Source organism: Mesoplodon densirostris, chromosome 4 (assembly GCF_025265405.1).
Source record: "Mesoplodon densirostris isolate mMesDen1 chromosome 4, mMesDen1 primary haplotype, whole genome shotgun sequence".
In the NCBI taxonomy this organism is placed as follows: Eukaryota; Metazoa; Chordata; class Mammalia; order Artiodactyla; family Ziphiidae; genus Mesoplodon; species Mesoplodon densirostris.
In genome coordinates, this window is record NC_082664.1 from 180,925,885 (window position 1) to 180,945,034 (window position 19,150).

Below are 19,150 nucleotides of genomic sequence, written 5' to 3' on the forward strand. Positions count from 1 at the left end.
TCCAAATTAGACATCGATGTCGGTGAATGACCATCTGCTTAAGAAAAGCATGCTATTCCCTAAAAACCCACATGCAAGAAATAAGAGCGTTGCCGGATCGTCAAAGGGACATTTTCCTGAGCTCACGGGCGGTCGTGGGCGCTATTGTTTTGCAGTGTCACTTCGTAGCGAGCTCAGACTTTGTCATTTGGGGGTCTGTGTGTTTAAAAGCCCAGTGTAAAATGGCACTCACACTGCATTTTTTTCCGAGCTGCAGGAGGCGGGAGGAGAGGGGGACACTGGCCTCCCAGCCAATCAGGGCCCGCCTGCTTGCCATCGCAAAGTTGTTAACCCCAGAGTCTTCTAAGGCTGCCTCGGCCTCCTCTGCTTTTAATCTTCCGCGGATATTTCTCCGATTTCTCCCAAACGCCCACAGATCCTGGAGAAGCCACCGCGAGCAGCCACCGATCAGGGAAGAAAGTATGACTTTTTATTTACCCAATATTGTGAAGATGTTGGAAGATCCGTGTGCCGCCTGGAGGCTGTTGTTTCTAGGGACACAAGTGTCCAGCCTATATTGTTACAATTCTTTTTCCAGAACTGGCTTCTTCTTCGCCTCCGCTGATGGTAAGTTTGTAATTTTAAACATTTATGTTATTACATCTTTGAACGAGCCGCCAGCTAAGAAGGATTTTCATTGTGTTTCTTCTAACAAAACCAATCTTTGTATTTTTCTTTAGCTTTGATCTCTGCACATTTCCAGCTAATCTTGTCTGGCTAATTTTTACCAAAAGAAAAAAAAATTAGTGTTTTTTTTTTTAACCCCATGACTAAAGCTAAATATTTATGATATAAATTATACTTTAATTACTGTGAGCTAAGGGAAACTCAGCTATTTCAAGATGGACTTGTTTTGTGCCAGCATGTTGGTAATGCCAAATATGTGCATATCCTCCTTATAAAAATGATGTATTACCTAATTTGTCCAGGACTAAATGATTAGCAGGCAAACTATGGATGTAGTTTGGTTTGAAATAGGCCTATTGTGGTTTTCTTGATGGATTACTTGGATACAAACTACAGAAGAGCTGCCCTTGGTATAATGAAGGTGGAGATTGACATAACCGGGTTTATATTAAGTTATGGCTGTTACTAAATAGTGGATCTTTTATTTGCTGATCCGATCTAAACTTGTGTTCCATGATAGTAATTCTCTGAGGCTCCTCATTAGATAATCTTTGCAGATCTATCTTGTTTTTTCTCCAAAAAGGTATATTTGGGAGACATTTTGTAATTTTTGGCATTTTTCTAATTTTTTTTTTCTCTTTTTGCACACGGTGGGCGATCTTTTTTGTTTTGCATGGATCTGTGCTGGTGGCGCTGTATAGCTCTCAACAATTTACGTCAGTTTCACTAAAAGAAAAAAGGAGAAAAAAAAAAGAGGTGGGGCAAGATTTGATCTATTATCCTCTCCCTTTATTTCCTTAAAGAAAGTTCGATTTGGTCAGAGGAAATTATTCAGTTGTATTAGTTTAATGTTTTCCGTGAACTGTGAAGGGTGAGAACAGACACGTCGTCACAGCCCGTCCGGGGAGCAGCAGGGCCGAGCATGCAGTTTGCAGTTGTGTTTTTTCTGATCTGATTATCTCTAGATCAGAAAATTTTCAGTAGTAAGCTGTCAGCTTACCCTCTCTTTCCTCAGTAACATTTTGCATTTTCCTTCTATTACAATATCATCCATTGCTAATGTCTTCAAGTGAACAAAACGTTTTGCGTTTTAGCTCACTGAACGTTGTAAAAGTTGAATTTCATTTTGAACCTAGGAATTTCTTAAATAACTATTCTAAGTTTCTCCTGGGAATTTTCTAGGAGTTCGAATGTAGTAAGAATGCCTACACTGTTGTTTGTTTTATTTTGAAGTGATACTTCAATTGAATTTATGTACATCCTTGCTTTAAAAAGAACAAATATTTTGGAATAGGATAATTTTTTTAAGAATATGGATACAACTGCTTTTAACTTTAAAAATATTGGTATTTGTATATCTAAATGCATGGTAAATCTTTTCCATCTTTGTTCTTATTGGGAGTTATCTGATTAGAGAATATGGGATTTAGGCCCAAAGCCTCCCAAGAACAAAAATGTATATTATGATATGACATAGTTTTTACTGGTCTCTGTGAACATTTTAGTTGTTTATGAAGATAGTAAGTATGTCCTTAATTGAAAAAGAAAGTGGGAGAAATCAGTCATTGTACCTAAAAACACATTATTTTGCCAAATAAAACAAACAAAACAACTGAAATAGTATCCTAAACCACCTTTTCATATGATTGTAGAGATGATTTCTTGAGTAAAAATTTCTGGAGTTATTATTAAGTGTTTTTATTCACTTTGAAATATGTAAATGCTCATTTCACTAATCATTAAAATTTTGAAGTAAAAGAATGTGTGAAAATGACTAGGAATAGTATTTCCAATTTTTGTGTCCCTATAATTTATTTATCTATGTAGGACCTTTTCCTTGAACTTCAAAAATAATTATATATTATGCCTATATTTTGTTTATACTCTGCTATAAAAATTTGAAAATGTTCACTGTAACATTTTATCTCTTCATAAAATTTAAATGCCCCCATCAAGACTGGTTTTGACATTATAGATTATTTATAGAATGAAATACTGCAGGTGTAAATATATTATCTAACCCCCTGATTGTGCTGGAGTTTAGTTCCCCGAAGTTAATCTACTGAATAAAATATACTGCCCAATATGTTTATTGCTAAAATATTCTGTTATTCAGCTGGTGACTTTTTTCATTTTAATTTGTGAAAACTAAAAATGTTTATATAATGTAGCCCCCCTTTTAAAAACAGACTGATGCTGTGAAGTCCATATGTAGCTATGCAATGTTCTTTGTTCTCCTATATCATTGACTATTACATCATTGATTATGAGTAACCATTATAGTTACATCTTCACTTTTTAAAATCACCCATAGATATTTATGTCAAAGATATTCTTCTATCTGTGACTCTTACATCACTAAACAAGGAGGTTTAAATCTATGAGGCAAAAACAACTCATTGTTTTATATTATTCTCCATTTTCAAATCCACCTTGGGCTTCATTTTAGCTCTTGATTCTTTGGACGTTAATTTTTTTTTTTTTATTGACAACATTTTGTAGGCATTTAGTTTGAGTTTGGTGAGATTATGATTAGAATGATTATAATAAACTATGTTTTATCAGAAAAAAATCTTTATTTATTAAATTTGGTGTACAGGGAACTAACTCAGTTTTTCATAGTAACAGTTGCTAGATCATGAACAATAAAGAATTATTTTTTTAATCTTGAAATGTCATTTCAGTCAACAATCACACACTTATTTTTTTCTTGCACACCTTTTTATCACAGATAGTAGCAAGTAGCAAAATTGACTATGTTAAAATATCGTTATCATTTTTTTCACCCTGCCCATCCCTCTGAGGGAGGGGGAGGGGTCAATGAGTAGTGAAATGGCCAAAAAAACAGTTTGCAGAAAGAAGAAATAAATAATGCCAAAGACATGGAAAATCTGTAAATCAAATTCCAAACAATAAACCTCAGAAATATGAACTTGAAATTATGAGGTTGGTCAATAATGGAAGTAAACTGAAAATTTTATTAAGACTTCATTTAGTGAACCAACATAATTTCCTAATTTATTAATTTGTATGCAAATTAATTGTATGCATTAGTATTGCTAAAGATTGGGGAAATTTTCAGGTTAGCAAACCTATTAGGAAAGATGAAGTAACAAAGGGAAGAAACATTTACAGTGATATTAAGATGACATCATAAAATGCTGAAAATATCAATATTTGCCAGAACCAATCTAATATACCTTGGAATAAACTTTTTTAAAAGAAGGAAAAATAGCTAAAAATTTTGCCCTCTGAAAACCAGGTTCAATAGAGACCTGAAACTGTATACATTTCTAATTCCACCCTCTTTTTGTGCGTACTTACCTGTGCTATTTCTTGGACATATCATTACATGTTTTGCAAAGGAAGAGACGGGGAGAGAAAATAAGAGACCAAATGGGTGTTTGTGTTATGACTTTGTTTTTTATCTTTCCCAAAAGATTCTCAGATGGAGACTCTAAAGGGAAAGTAAAGGAAAGATAATGATTTCTTGAAGAAAAAGATGAAAGGAGTATCCTTTATACTTGATTTATTCAACATTTTTTTCTTTTGGGGGTTTGTTTGTTCTAGTTTTTCCTCCTGTTATGTGCTATGATGCTAAAGGGCTGAGATACAATATTAAGACAAAGAGGCAAGGATCCCTGCTCTCAGGGAGTTTACAGTCCAATGTGGTTCAACATTTTAAAGATACTTAAATCTAAGGTCTTGGATGTGGGAGGTTCCCATCTGAGAATAAAGGCAAAATAAGATTTCTGGGGTAAAAACTTAAAAAAAATTTTTTTAATCTGTTTATATAGGATTTAAGTGTCCTTCCGTCCTTCTACTGAAGGACCATTATTTGGGACACAGTGAGGGGAAGATAGCCCTCAGATTTTAGATATAGCCCAAACAGATGCTATATAAATAGCTGGTTAGCTAATGCAAATTCCTATTGCAAAGTGAGAAATAAAATATTAACTTATTCCCTTGAGAAGAAAGGAGACAGGGATCACTCTGGTTGTAGGAATTTTGGATGTGTCCTTGTGAGGTCCATTTAATGAAAACTTTTTTTTAACGTGGTGAAGCCTCATTTTGTACATTTTGCTCTCCTTGTCATGAAATAAATGTCAATGTCAATAAAAATTGTGAGATGAAGCAGGGAAATACAATTATAGTATTGAAGGCTTACATCAGAATTAAGATCTTTATTTTGAAACCTTCTGAAAATTTTAATGATATTTATGTAACAGAAATTTTTATAATAACCACTTGTATTTTAATTTATGAAGGTAATATAATTAGACATTTAGCTAATGGGTAATTAGTTAAGTACATCAGATATGGAGCAGGAAAGTAAGACTGCTATTATATACAGATGAATTGGAAGGGAAGGAACTCTTCATTAAATCTCTACGTGTGATTTAAGATCACCTCCAGAATAAAGTCACCAAATTATTTTGTCATACAGCCAATTAAGATACTAAATGTATTGTATCATATAGTTTGCTTTTGTACTAACATAGGATCCTACTGATAATGGTGTGAAAAAATGAGGAGATTTATTATTTCAACTAAATTAATAATCAGGAGGCAAGCCAGTTCTAGGTTTGGTTCAATAGCTCAACAATGTTATCAAGTTCCTTGGTAGGTTCCATCCTTTTATATTGCCGTAATGTCAGCAGTGTCTTTCCTCATAGTCACAAGATGGCTGCTGCAGCTCCAAGCATCATATCCTGATATTACAATTTCCAGAGGGAGGAGAGTTTCTCTTATGTATCTTTTCAGAAGGGAAGAAATTCTTTCCCAGAGGCCCACAGCACACTGCTTCTTACAGTTCTTTGGCCAGGTTTGTAGGAAATGCTCATACCTAAACCCTTTCACTGACCGGGAGGTTGAAGTTACCTTAATCGGTTTAGCTAGGGAGGATCTCTTGGAAAGGTGAACACCTGCTGAGTAGCCAGTGCTCAATGTGGCTAGCTCCCATTTGCTTTGTATAAACTTTAACGGCTTTCTAAAAACATTCTTCAGTGATAAAACATGAATATCTGTTTTCATAGAGACCAGACTGCTCATGGATGCAGCTAATTTAGAAAAAAATAAACATTTAATTAGAGCTTACTATGTCCCAGCCTCTAGGTTAAATGCTACCTTTATTAAATATCTCCTTAAATCCTCACAGAAACTCTGGGGATAGGATAATTATTATACCCATTTTACAAATGAGGAAACGGAGGCTTAGAGATGTTTGGCCCAGGTTACACAGTAAATGAAAAAGCTGGAGTTTGAACCTGGAAAGTCTGAAATCAGAGCCTGTATAACTACCTATTCTTCTATACTGTCACACTGGATATTTGTGAATTTATGTTCTGTAAATTGGCATATTTTAAACACACTGTATGATACCCCTGTTTAAATGAATCCTCTAGTGACTAATTTTATAAATCTAATAATCTTTTCTTAAGATGAGTAGTGCTTACCTAATTTATCAGTTGTACATATCTGAATTTTTGTATGTTGAATTTGCTGAAGGCACATGTACTGCATCTCATCTCTTCAGGAACATCTCATGAAATTCTTTTAGAAGTTGCATTTCTATAGGGAAAAAAAGATCAGAGAGTAGAGAGTCAGTGAGGCTTTGTTGAAGTGGGTAAATTCATGATTCATAACACTAGGTCGAAAGAGAATACTGGCTCCTATTTCACAACTTACAAGGTCAATTTTATGTACAAAATGTTTCCATCTTTGGGATGTATGGAAGTTTTCCCCTCTGGGATATTTTTGGGGGATTTGGTGTACTCTGGATCAGTGGATCTCAAACTTGAGTGTGCACCAGAATCACCTAAAACACAGGTGTCTGGGCCCACACCTGGGCTTCCTGGATCACTGGGTCTGGGGTGGGGCCAGAGAAGTTGCCAGCCCCCAGATGCTGCCGATGCTCTCAGTCCAGTGACCACCCTTTGAGACATTGCTCTAGAGGATCAGATGGTACCTGCCATGGTAAATATTCTGGCTTGAAATATGCCAAACTGTAAAGGATGTCATTTCATAAATGGCGAATATATGAATAAATACATATGCAGGATTGAATAGGTGGTCAGGATAGCCTGCTTGAGAGCTGAGCGATGACTTGAAGGAGGATTCCTCTTATGCCTCAGCATGAACAACACATTTGAGACTTATTTTTCCATCAATTCATATATATGTGTGTGTTTAACTTAAAAAAAATAATCCATAATTTACCAATTATTTTTAAAAGCGAGTAAAAATAGAACTTAGTTGTACTCGGTAGCAAGTTACATCTGAAAAAGACTTATGTATCTGTGGCATTTTGATGGTTTTTCCCAAGATTTTATCCCACCAGCCACTAAAGCCCCACTTTCATTAAAAGGACACAGTTTTGATGAGACTGAGAAAGAGAGGCCATCATGCCAATGACCTATATTTAGCTCTGAAACTCAGGCTGCTGCCCCAATGCACTGGAAACCCTCCATCCTCCCAAGACAGAGGTCACAACCTCCAGCTGAAAAACACTCTCACGTGCCAAGGAGCCAAGAGGGCCTTTCCAAGAGTTTAATTGCTTCACTGCTTTGAGACATAAGAAACAAGTTAGGGACTTCCCTGGTGGCCCAGTGGTTAAGAATCCGCCTGCTAATGCAGGGGACACAGGTTTGATCCCTGGTCCGGGAAGATCCCACATGCTGTGGAGCAACTAAGCCCGTGTGCCACAACTACCGAGCCCGCGTGCTCTAACTACTGAAGCCCGCATGGCTAGAACCCGTGCTCCACAAGGAGGGAAGCCACCGCAATGAGAAACCCGTGCACCACAATGCAGCCAAAAATAAATAAATAAATAAATAAATTTTAAAAAAAGAAATAATTTAGTTCTGAAGGCTTTTGCACATTTTTCATTAAAGTATAAAGTCCAAGAAACAAACCTCCCACATAAATGAGTAAAAAACAGACAGCCAATTCAATGTCCTTAACATTTCCAGAAGCCTGTATAAGCGTTGAGTTATCCTTGTATCCACTGGAGGCCTTGTCAAGAAGCTGGGATGAAGTACCCCGAAGAGGCAGCTTTGTACTGGTTTTGTCCAGTATCAAAAAGCGTCACTTAGCACCTATGTAATAACAGACACACATCATTTAAAATGGCCAGAACTGCCAGAACTGTGCTGTCCAGGACAGTGGTCACTAGCCACACGTGGCTATGTGAATTTAAATTTGAAGTAATTAAAATTAAACATTCAGTAGCTACACCTGGCTGGTGGTTATTGGACAACAGATTTATGGAATATTTCTGTCTTAGTCATTCAAGTTGCCGTGACAGAATATCATAAACTGGGTGGCTTATAAACGACCGAAATTTATTTCTCACAGTTCTGGAAGCTAGGAAGTCCAAGATCAAGGTGCCAGCAGATTCTGTGTCTGGTGAGGGTCCACTTCCTGGTTCATAGATGTGTCCTCGCACGGCAGAAGGGGAGAAGGAGCTCTCTGGGGTCTCTTTTACAAGGGCACCAATCCCACTCATGAAGGCTCCACCCTCATGACCTAGTCACCTCCCAAAGGCCCCACCTCCAAATGCCATCACATCGGGGGCTAGGATTTCAATATATGAATTGGAGGCGGGGGGAGGACATAAACATTCAGTCTGCAGCAATGTCCGTAGTTGTGGAAAGTTCTCTTGGAACTTGAGACCACGGTAGGCTCACACTGTAGACCAGTGGTTCTCAACTCTGTCTGCACTTAGAATCAACCAGAAACTTAAAAATAAAATGCCTGCACCCCATCCTCAGAGGTTCTAGCTGATCTGGGTGGAATCTGGGCGTAAGTATTTTCCAAAAGCTGTCCACGTGATTCTATCAATAATACATAGCCAGGGTTGAGAATTGCTGAGCGACACTATGGAAGAGAGCCACTAAACCAAAAATTGGGGTGGTCAGTAGATAGTGTTGCTACTTCTCATCTCAATCCTTCAAAAGCTACAATCCATCTTCTAGGAAGTGAGGAAGGTTCAAACTGAAAGAATAATTGGACGGTCCGACCAGTTCTGTCAACATATTCTGATTGCCTAATGAACAACTTTAGTTGGAAGAAAAATGGATCAACTGCCACTCTTCAGTTACAAGTTACTTGATGCCCTCAAGAGTGAGTCTTGTATATTGAAAGACTATAGATAGTCTTGTATATTGAAGGACTTTTGGTTTCACTTATATAAACACCTCCCAACTTTTTATATACATTTATACCTTTATTACATCTGATTGCCTACTTTGGTACTTTAGCAGACATTTTTAAGACGTTAAGGAAGTCTTACCTATCTCATAAATTGAACTTCTAAATATGGTGATTCTTAAGTTCTCTTTAATGTTTCTACTTCATATAACTTAGTAGGAATTCTACTTAAATGTGTAATAAGCTAACCCCTTACTCCATTAGGTCAAATGTTCTGAAACAGAACAATTACATAGACTAAAAAACATTTCTGTACTTATTCTAAATCTTTCTGAAGTTAAAAGATTCCTACCGGGCTTCCCTGGTGGCGCAGTGGTGGAGAGTCTACCTGCCGATGCAGGGGACACGGGTTCGTGCCCCGGTCCGGGAAGATCCCACGTGCCGCGGAGCGGCTGGGCCCGTGAGCCATGGCCGCTGGGCCTGAGCATCCGGAGCCTGTGCTCCGCAACGGGAGAGGCCACAACAGTGAGAGGCCCGCGTACCGCAAAAAGAAAACAAAAAAAAAGATCCTTACCTACTAAGCAAAGCGTTATCCTACCAAACAATTTGTGCTGTTGCCATCTCCAGTTTATTGTTTGTCTGCCTTCTCAGCTAACTGAAGTTTCTTGATGAGCAGAGATTTTGATTAGAACACAATTAGATCCTTGTCTGAGACACTGATGTGCACAATGAGCCTTATTTATGTTCACTGTATCAAAACAAACAAAACAAAAACTATTCTCAAAGCCTACTTCCCTGAGATATTGAGTCATATCTTTACCTTTTTTTTCAAGTCAGGTCAGAATCGTTGGTCCCCGTACAAGTGGCTACATCAACTGACAAATATTTGGATTTCTCATTTCTTAATCTTTTAGAATATATAACTGTCCCTTAGAGACCTTTGAACTTGGCAGTCTTCTACATTCTTTTTTTTTTTTTTTAGTTCTCTTAATAATTTTATTTTCTGTAAATAAACATGTTTCACATTTAAGGATTTCAGTTTCCCCCACCACATAAGAACACTCCCCATGGGGACAATCTTGTTTTCCTTTCCAACTGCCAAAAATGGAATTTGATAATAGACGTAGCTCAGTAGAAAAGGCAGACGTTACTTATAAGTAACTATTCAATTACAATTATGAGAAAACTTAAGAGCTGTCTACTTATACCCATTCCTGTGAAAAATAACAATCAACACAATAATAGAAATAATAGCTACCATTTATTGAGCTTTACTGTTTCAGGCACTGTGCTAAGGGCTTAAAGTGAATTATGCTGTGTAACCCTCAAAGCCCTGTGAATACTACCATCCCCCCAATTTCCAGAGAAGAAGAAAATGGAGGCTTAGAGAAGTACTGTCTCAAGAGCCACAGAATTAGGGATCAGGGGAGCCAAGGTTGCAATGCAGGCAGTCTGCCTTGGAACCCCTGCCCTTAATCACTGCTACAAGCTACAAGCACTCAAAGAACTCAAATAGAAGTCCCTCCTGTTCCAGGTTATCTTCATAAAGTAGTATTAAAAAGTGGAAGATGTAAATGAAAAAGAAAAAGGCCCAAAAAACCTCCAGTTATCCTATTATGGGGGGAAAACACCAAAACCCAAAAAACCCTGTACTATTTGATGTTACTTTTCTTAATCAAGAAAACAAAATGCCATAGCATACAGCTCAGAGCAAGTCATATAATAAAAATACCAAGAAACAAAATAAATAAAAATGTACATATAGCATCATTAGGCTCACTTTAGTCTAAACAAATATAGAATATTCCAGTCAAGAAATCAATAATTCTTGCAGGCTCCTACATTCTTTCACATTCTGTCTTGTAGGGCAATCAACTCTTGCAGATATTAACAGATTTAACTGACACTGAATCTCTCTCATGGCTTTGGTCTGACTATGTGGTCACAATTTCCAAGGCGATTCGATTGACAAGGTTTTTTTTAACTCCCAGATAGCTGACTGGAAGTCTCTCCATACACATTTCTGTTGAAGACGTTATGAGAACACTTTAAATACACAGCTTTGACCAATCTGAGTTCCTCGGTCTGCCCTTTACAACGTGTATATCCTTTGGCCAGTTACTCAACTGTCCAGAACCCCAGTTTTTTCTTCTATGAATCAAAGTGATATTACTTACTCACCTGGCTGCTGTGAGGTTACAGTGGGGTTCATGCATCTAAAGCTAGAATAGTGCCTGACCTGACATAGCACGCAGTATGTGCTTTAAGTTCATTTTTTCAGTCGCTCCTGATTTTAGGGATCAAAATCAGCCTTACTTGGTGTGATGGGAATTAAAAAGACCACTCTACTCAGGTGTAAGGTTGTTGCAATATTAGAGAGGCTCCCTTTGTCCTCCCCCAGGTCCTCTACAAAAAGTCAGTGAATCAGCTAGCCTCTCCAAGAATTAAGATTCCTTTGCTAACTGCTCTTCACTCATTAAATAAATCCTTATTGAGCTTCTACTACATTAAAGCAACAACTATATTGTGCAGAGCCTTAAAGGATTAAAGGGAGAACAGAAGAGAAAGATTTGGGAATTGGGGTAAACTTCGTGGAGCAGGTACTTTTGACCAGAACCTTGGAAGGTGGATAGGCTTTCAACATGTAGAAATTGAGAGAAGACATTTGGGTAAAGAAAGCAGTGTGAGCATAGGCAAGGAGAAGAGAAAACACTATGGCACTTGGGAATACCAGCTAGAAGTCCGGTGTGGGTAGACAGTAAGCTGTAATGCTTGGGGGCTAGAAACTGGGGGGAGATAGACCCATGATGGTAGCTGGGAAACAGCACAGGGAGGACGTGGAATCCCAAGCTTGGGAACCTGGATGTCAGTCATTGCCCATCAAACATCAGTTCAAGTGCTTGTAACTGGCCAGAAAATGGTGATGGGATAAATAGGGAGGAACTACTTCTTTGTTATATAAACCTGTTTACCCATCAGGCTGGTAGAGGAAAACTCCAGTGGTCTGGATCTCCGGCCAGATAAGTTTTGACGGGAAGAGTAAAGAGAAGTAAAATAGGTTGAAAGTTTGGGACAATTTTCAGTTAAGTGTGGACACTGGGCAGCAGGGGGCAGCATGAGGGCACTGAAGAATTGAAAGAATGCAGAAGGGATTTATTTGCTTTTGGTTACTACTTCTTGGCAATTATGAGTTTGTATCTATAAGGCTACTTGTATTGATAATACCTTAGTATTCTTTTCCCCCAAATGAATAGAAATGTAAAGAGAAAAGAAGAAAAATAACAGGCTGGCTAATGGCAGAATGACATTGCTCTTCATTTGAGACCATAAAAATAGACGGTTGTCTATGTATTATTTCCTTTCAAATGTATGGGAACTCAAATTTCGTATAAAATTTAAAAGTATACATTTCAATTGGAAACACATCTTTATTTGACTCTTTAGGATTTTGCATTTTTTTGGAAGCACACTTGTTCAGCCACTCTATGTTAAAGGAACTAATGAAACAGTGGGGGAAACCTTGAAAATAAAATTTGAGTGAAACGATGAATAGAAATTTTAAATACACATTCTATTTGACATACCAAATATATGGAATTTCAAATTTTGGTTTTTTATGATTATGAAATTTTATTTTAAAACTGTTTATTCTTTAGATCTAAAATTCAAGATTAGCTACACTAAATTTCATAAAATTTTTCTGGCGTAATTCACCTCCTACTAAACTTTTAAAAAGTTTGGATGGTTAGTGACGTTAAGAGTGGAAAATTGGAAATTTCCAGGTAGCTTCTTTTTAGCTCTGGAATTTACCATTGCAAATGCTACATTACACCCAACAGAGAAACTCTCTCTCTCTCTCAAGTGTGTGAGGAAGGTGGTATCACACTGTTTCACACACTTAGGGAGGAACTTTCTTCTCTCTGTTCCTTCGTGATTCTCTCATTGTCCATCATAGATGTTTAGGAGGTCGTGAGCCCTGTGTGAGTTCCTCATGTACTGCTCTTTGCTCCCTCGTTTCACGTTTGCTTCTTTCCATGTACTGCCATAACACCATTGTGACTTTAATAGATACATAAATTACTTACTTTTTTTATTGAAGTATAGTTGCTTTACAAGGTTGTGTTAATTTCTGCTGTAGAGCAGTGATTCAGATATATATATATATATATATATATATATATATATATATATATATATATATGTTCTTTTAAAAATATTCTTTCCATTATGGTTTATCACAGGATATTGGATATAGTTCTCTGTGCTATATAGTATGTGTTGTTGTTTATCCATTCTGTATATAATAGCTTACATCTGCTCACCCCAACCTCCCACTCCATCCCTCTCCCGACCCCCTCCCCTTTGGCAATCACATGTCTATTCTCTATGTCTGTGAGTCTGTTTCTGTTTCATAGATAAGTTCATTTGTGTCATATTTCAGATTCCACTAAGTGATATCATATGGTATTTGTCTTCTCTTTCTGACTTACTTCACTTAGTATGATAATCTCTAGTTGCATCCATGTTGCTGCAAATGGCATTATTTTGTTCTTTTTTTATGGCTGAGTAGTATTCCATTGTATATATGTACCACATCTTCTTTATCCATTCATCTGTCCATGGACATTTAGGTTGTTTCCATGTCTTGGCTATTGTAAATAGTGCTGCTATGAACATAGGAGTGCATGTATCTTTTTGAATTAGAGTTTTGTCTGGATATATGCCCAGGAGTGGGATTGATGGGTCTTATGGTAGTTCTATTTTTAGTTTGTCAAGGAACCTCCATACTGTTCTCCATAGTGGCTGTATCAATTTACATTCCCACCAACAGCATAAGAGGGTTCCCTTTTCTCCACACCCTCTCCAGCATTTGTTATTTGTAGAGTTTTTAATGATGAATAGTCACATAAATTGATGGCTGACTATTCCATGATGGTTGAATATTGATTTCCAACTTCATTATGGAAAATCTGAAATGATGAATAAACTTTCGGTTTAAGATAGTTAACCTGAAAATTAGTTCTTAAATATCATGAAAAGAGATGAAAATAAACCACTTTGTAAATTTATGAAATATTTCCAGTATATTTTATTTCAACCATTTGTAAACATGAAAATATAAAGATATAAAATTATTTTAAATGTTCCTTTCAAACCAGGGTATTACAGAATATGCACACAGGACATACCCTGTTTGTTTTTACACAAATTAAGTTCATTAAGGACAATGCCATCTTTTTCTTTGTATCTCCCATGGTTCATAATACAATGCTTGCACAGAGATGGAGCCCCATAAATGAAACAATGTTAGGAAAACTTATTAAAGTATATAAAACGTAACCTAGTTTTTTGACGTAAGATTTAAATGTACTCTTCATACTTTCATCATACTTTTCAAATTGTTATTGGTTAAATTGTTACTATTATTGTTGTTATTGTTGCTGTTTGGTATTTTTTTTCTCAGTGCTTGGACATTAATATTGTGTTAATTACTTTCTTAATTTATTACATAGAAATTCCCTGCACTTTTCCAGTGATAATATCAGACTAACTGCAGACATTTTATTACCAGACTTAATTATTTTTATTTTTTATTTTTTGCGGTACGCAGGCCTCAGGCTTCTCACTGTTGTGGCCTCTCCCGTTGCGGAGCACAGGCTCAGAGGCCATGGCTCACGGGCCCAGCCACTCCGCGACACGTGGGATCTTCCCGGACCGGGGCACGAACCTGCGTCCCCTGCATCGGCAGGCGGACTCTCAACCACTGCGCCACCAGGGAAGCCCCAGACTTTATTTTGACCATTTCTGCTTCAGCTTTTGTTTCGAAGTTTGTATCTTTTCCATATTAATTCTGAATCTTTATTTTCCAGTTTTAATGATATATTTGTAAGCTACATGGATTTCTCAGATCACATTTGACCACACTTATGGCAAGACTACTTCTACTAAGCATCCTTTAAGAACGTTTTGTTTGGGCTTCCCTTGTGGCGCAGTGGTTGAGAGTCCGCCTGCCAATGCAGGGGACGTGGGTTCGTGCCCCGGTCCGGGAAGATCCCACATGCCGCGGAGCGGCTGGGCCCCTGAGCCATGGCCTCTGAGCCTGCACGTCCGGAGCCTGTGCTCTGCAATGGGAGAGGCCACAGCAGTGAGAGGCCCGAGTACCACAAAAAAAAAAAAAAAAGAACATTTTGTTTAATCATCAAGTGTTACTAATTATCACCTAACACAGTATAACATCGACTCACTCATTGAAATTACTTTCTCCCTAAGGCATATCTTCTAGGACTTTATTTGCTCTCATAATCTTCATAAGGGCCTTCTATACTATGTAAACATATAGTCAGGAAATGCTGAAGGCATAGTTTCCATGGAAGTCACGTATCTCAAATTTAATTTTCTTTTCTTAGCTTTTTACATTTAGAAAATTTCATGTATCCCCTTTTTTTTTTTCGACCAACTACAGCAATGGGGAGATAATCATAAAATTTGAGTTGGAAGCATTGGAAGGGATCAGTAAGTCTTAGTCCTTTTTTTCAAAGTTGAAGATACTGAGGTCCAGGGAAATTAAGATCAAGATCACACAGCTAGTTGGTGGCAAAGCCAGGACTGGAGCCTACATCTTTTAAAGTAAAATGCTAGTAAATAAATATTTAATACAGATGAGATAGGGCCTCCCTGGTGGCGCAGTGGTTGAGAGTCCGCCTGCCGATGCAGGGGATTCGGGTTCGTGCCCCGGTCTGGGAGGATCCCATGTGCCACGGAGCTGCTGGGCCTGTGAGCCATGGCCGCTGAGCCTGTGCATCCGGAGCCTGTGCTCCGCGACGGGAGAGGCCACAACAGTGAGAGGCCCGCGTACCGCAAAAAAAAACAAACAAAAAAAACAAAAAAAAAATACAGATGAGATAGCCTAGTGTGAATTATTTTTTAATTCATTGATGACTCAATTATAAAAATGTAATATGGCTTAAAAAGCTCTTTGCTTTTAAAAACTAGTCTTAAAAACTCACATAATGGAGACAATATTATTATAAAATTAGACTATTTCCTGTATACTTAAAATTGTTTTGTTTTTTTATTCCCATGGGGAATTAAGAAAGACCATTATATAGAATATTGTTAAAAATTAATGCTGAAGAATCATTGTTTTTCAAGGAGATCATGAAAGTTTAGTTATTCAAAAAAAGCACAGGTTATGGAACAACCCAAGAAAATAAAGGCAAAGAGAATTCTCTTAAGATGGAAGGAGGGTAGGGGCTTCCCTGGTGGCGCAGTGGTTGAGAGTCCGCCTGCCGATGCAGGGGACACGGGTTCGTGCCCCGGTCCGGGAAGATCCCACATGCCGCAGAGCTGCTGGGCCTGTGAGCCATGGCTGCTGAGCCTGCGCATCCAGAGCCTGTGCTCCGCCACGGGAGAGGCCACAACAGTGAGAGGCCCGCGTAACGCAAAAAAAAAAAAAAAAAAAAAAGATGGAAGGAGGGTAACTAGATGCTGGAGAAACACGCAATAGTGTCCCCTACAAGCCTGATGTGAAAAAGTGTGTATGTGTGTGCATGCATGCGCACACAGGCACTGGTATTTTTGTGAAGGGAATGAGAAAGGATGGGGTTTGGAAAATTATTCAAGAGGGAACACTTTTTAATTTAGATAGAATTTCTTTTTTTTAAGGTTTGGGTTTTGAATGTTTTTGTTCAAGAGAAAGGAGGACTAAACAGCTAGTGCAAAACCAGTGTAGTGTTTATGTTAAAATGAAGGTAATTAGGACCTGGGTCACCCTATCTGAGCAACCAATTTTCCACCCTCCACTGGAAACTATTTCTTAGTCTATAAGAAAAATACTCAGGTTTTTTGGTGAAAAAATATCTAACACTTATTGAAATCTTACTATCATGACAGGAACTGAAGCTATCTTGTAAGATTTTGTAACGATTAAATGAGATCATGCAAGTAAAGCACACAGGCCAAAGTAAGAACTCACTAAATTTGTTTATGTGGCTTATTTATCTATTCCAAACAATACTTGGAAGTATGCATTATCTCAGTGTAGTGTAGAAGTTAGGAATTTTATCCAGGTTCACAGAGCTAGGAAAGAGCAGAGTGGAGATTCAAACCCAAATCGTGTCTGACTCTGTAGACAGCACTTTTAACCACTATATTACACTCTTTTAACAATTGTTCTTAAATCTCCTCCGTATCATCATCTGCCAGAAACCTTGAATGCTGCTTTAAAGGTAAATTAGTGAACAAAGTCAAGAAAACATTTTTATTTTCTGTTCTAAATGGGGGTTTAGATAAGGAAAAATTTGAGAAAACTATAAAAATTTATAACCATAAAAAGTATAATACAGGTACACTTTTTATCTCAAAATAATTCAAACTTATCAAAGATTTCCTAAATTTTTATCTTGTGCTAGACACTCTCTCTAGAATAACTGAAAAAATATGGCAAGATAAATTAAAAGTGGTGAAAGAAAGACTATTGAAAAATAAATAAAGTAGGTGAATTTTGGTGTTGTCTTGAAGATTTCCTATTTAAGAAAATGTCTAAAGGGCCCTAGACTAGCAATAAAATCTTCTGTGATCAACTGCACGATGTGAACAGCTGACAGATGTTCTGTTTCAATGTGTTATTTGGGAGCAAATATACCTATGCCCTTCCTAACCAACAATGGTGAAATGGATATTAAATAGCATATTCTTCCTTATATTTATATGGCACTTTGCAATTGTCAAAGATTTTTCACAATATTATCTCTCTTTTTTTAACATCTTTATTGGAGTATAATTGCTTTACAGTGGTGTGTTAGCTTCTGCTTTATAACAAAGTGAATCAGTTATACATATACATATGTCCCCATATCTCCTCCCTCTTGAGTCTCCCTCCCTCCCACCCTCCCTATCCCACCCCTCTAGGTGGTCACAAAGCACCGAGCTGATCTCCCTGTGCTATGCAGCTGCTTCCCACTAGCTGTGGGTTTTACATTTGGTAGTGTATATATGTCCATGCCACTCTCTCACTTTGTCCCAGCTTACCCCTCCCCCTCCCCGTGTCCTCAAGTCCATTCTCTATGTCTGTGTCTTTATTCCTGTCCTGCCCCTGGGTTCTTCAGAACCATTTCTTTTTTTTCTTAGATTCCATATATATGTGTTAGCATATGGTATTTCTTTTTCTCTTTCTGACTTACTTCACTCTGTATGACAGACTCTAGGTCCATCCACCTCACTACAAATAACAATTTCGTTTCTTTTTATGGCTGAGTAGTATTCCATTGTATATATGTGCCACACCTTCTTTATCCATTCATCTGTCGATGGACACTTAGGTTGCTTCCATGTCCTGGCTATTGTAAATAGAGCTGCAATGAACACACAATACTATCTTATTTGTTCTTCATAATGGTCTAAGAGGGAAGAGAAAAAGTATTCTCTTAGATCAGGCATACAAGAAGCTCAAGGCCCAGTAATGAAACCATTTCTATAGGCTCATGCTGCTGTAAATGGTAGGCCTGAGATGAGCATCTGGATCTTCCAACATGGAAGCCAGTGTTCGTTCCTTCCAGTACAGAATGCTGTGTCTAACTACACTATGTTGCTACTTTGAATGCAAAATGTTACAAAGGATTGGACTCTTTTTTCACACAGCACTCACCCTGAGAGAAACCTGTAGCAACCTGTGTAGAGAGGCCCTGACCCCCTGGGGAGGTGGCTTGACCATATTTGGAGATTAAGCAGTCACTGGGCAACCACCTGGTGAATCAATTGGCAATGGCGGGAGGGGGTACAGCAGAGGTCCTTGTAGATTTCAACATAGGAAACAAAACTCCGAAATGGAAACAAAACAAAAAGATGAGTGTTAAGAGTTTACATAGATTAGTTGGTATATGTATCGGTCTCTGGTTTCATTTGAGGATTTCTTAGTTTTGTTTCCTTAACTAAAAGTTTTGAAGCCTTTACAATGAGTGTTATTTTTTAGACTGTATGTACAAAAATAAAGCTCAGAAAAGTAGATTGACCTATTCAAAGGAATAGAATAAAAAATATTAAAAAAATAGCTCACGTGGGTTGATCGTGACTTTTGTGTCAGGTCCCTGCTAAACTCTTTGCATTAATGATTTCATTGAATCAATGTAACAACATAGGTGATAGATTGTATCATGATTCCTATCTTATGGATGGAGAAACTGCAGCTCCAAGAGCATAAGTAAAAGTAAAAAAAAAAAAACCTCTCTGAATCAAAGTTGAACATGCCCTTTTTAGTGGAGACACTTTTGGAAAGAAATGTAGCTAAACATTTTAGTTAATTTAGTATTAAACACCAAATATATTGCCAAAGTAT

The 19,150-nt window shown here is 37.6% G+C and overlaps 1 protein-coding gene across 1 annotated transcript in view; it reads left to right on the forward strand.

Annotated features, from left to right (window-relative positions):
- The first annotated feature begins 338 nt into the window (after positions 1 to 338).
- The window catches only part of EPC1 (enhancer of polycomb homolog 1), a 94,153-nt gene continuing 75,341 nt past the window's right edge, over positions 339 to 19,150 (forward strand). Inside the window, exon 1 of the mRNA XM_060097796.1 lies at positions 339 to 606. Coding sequence (XP_059953779.1) covers positions 604 to 606 — 3 coding nt within the window. The 5' untranslated portion in view covers positions 339 to 603. The remainder of the gene's footprint in view (positions 607 to 19,150) is intronic.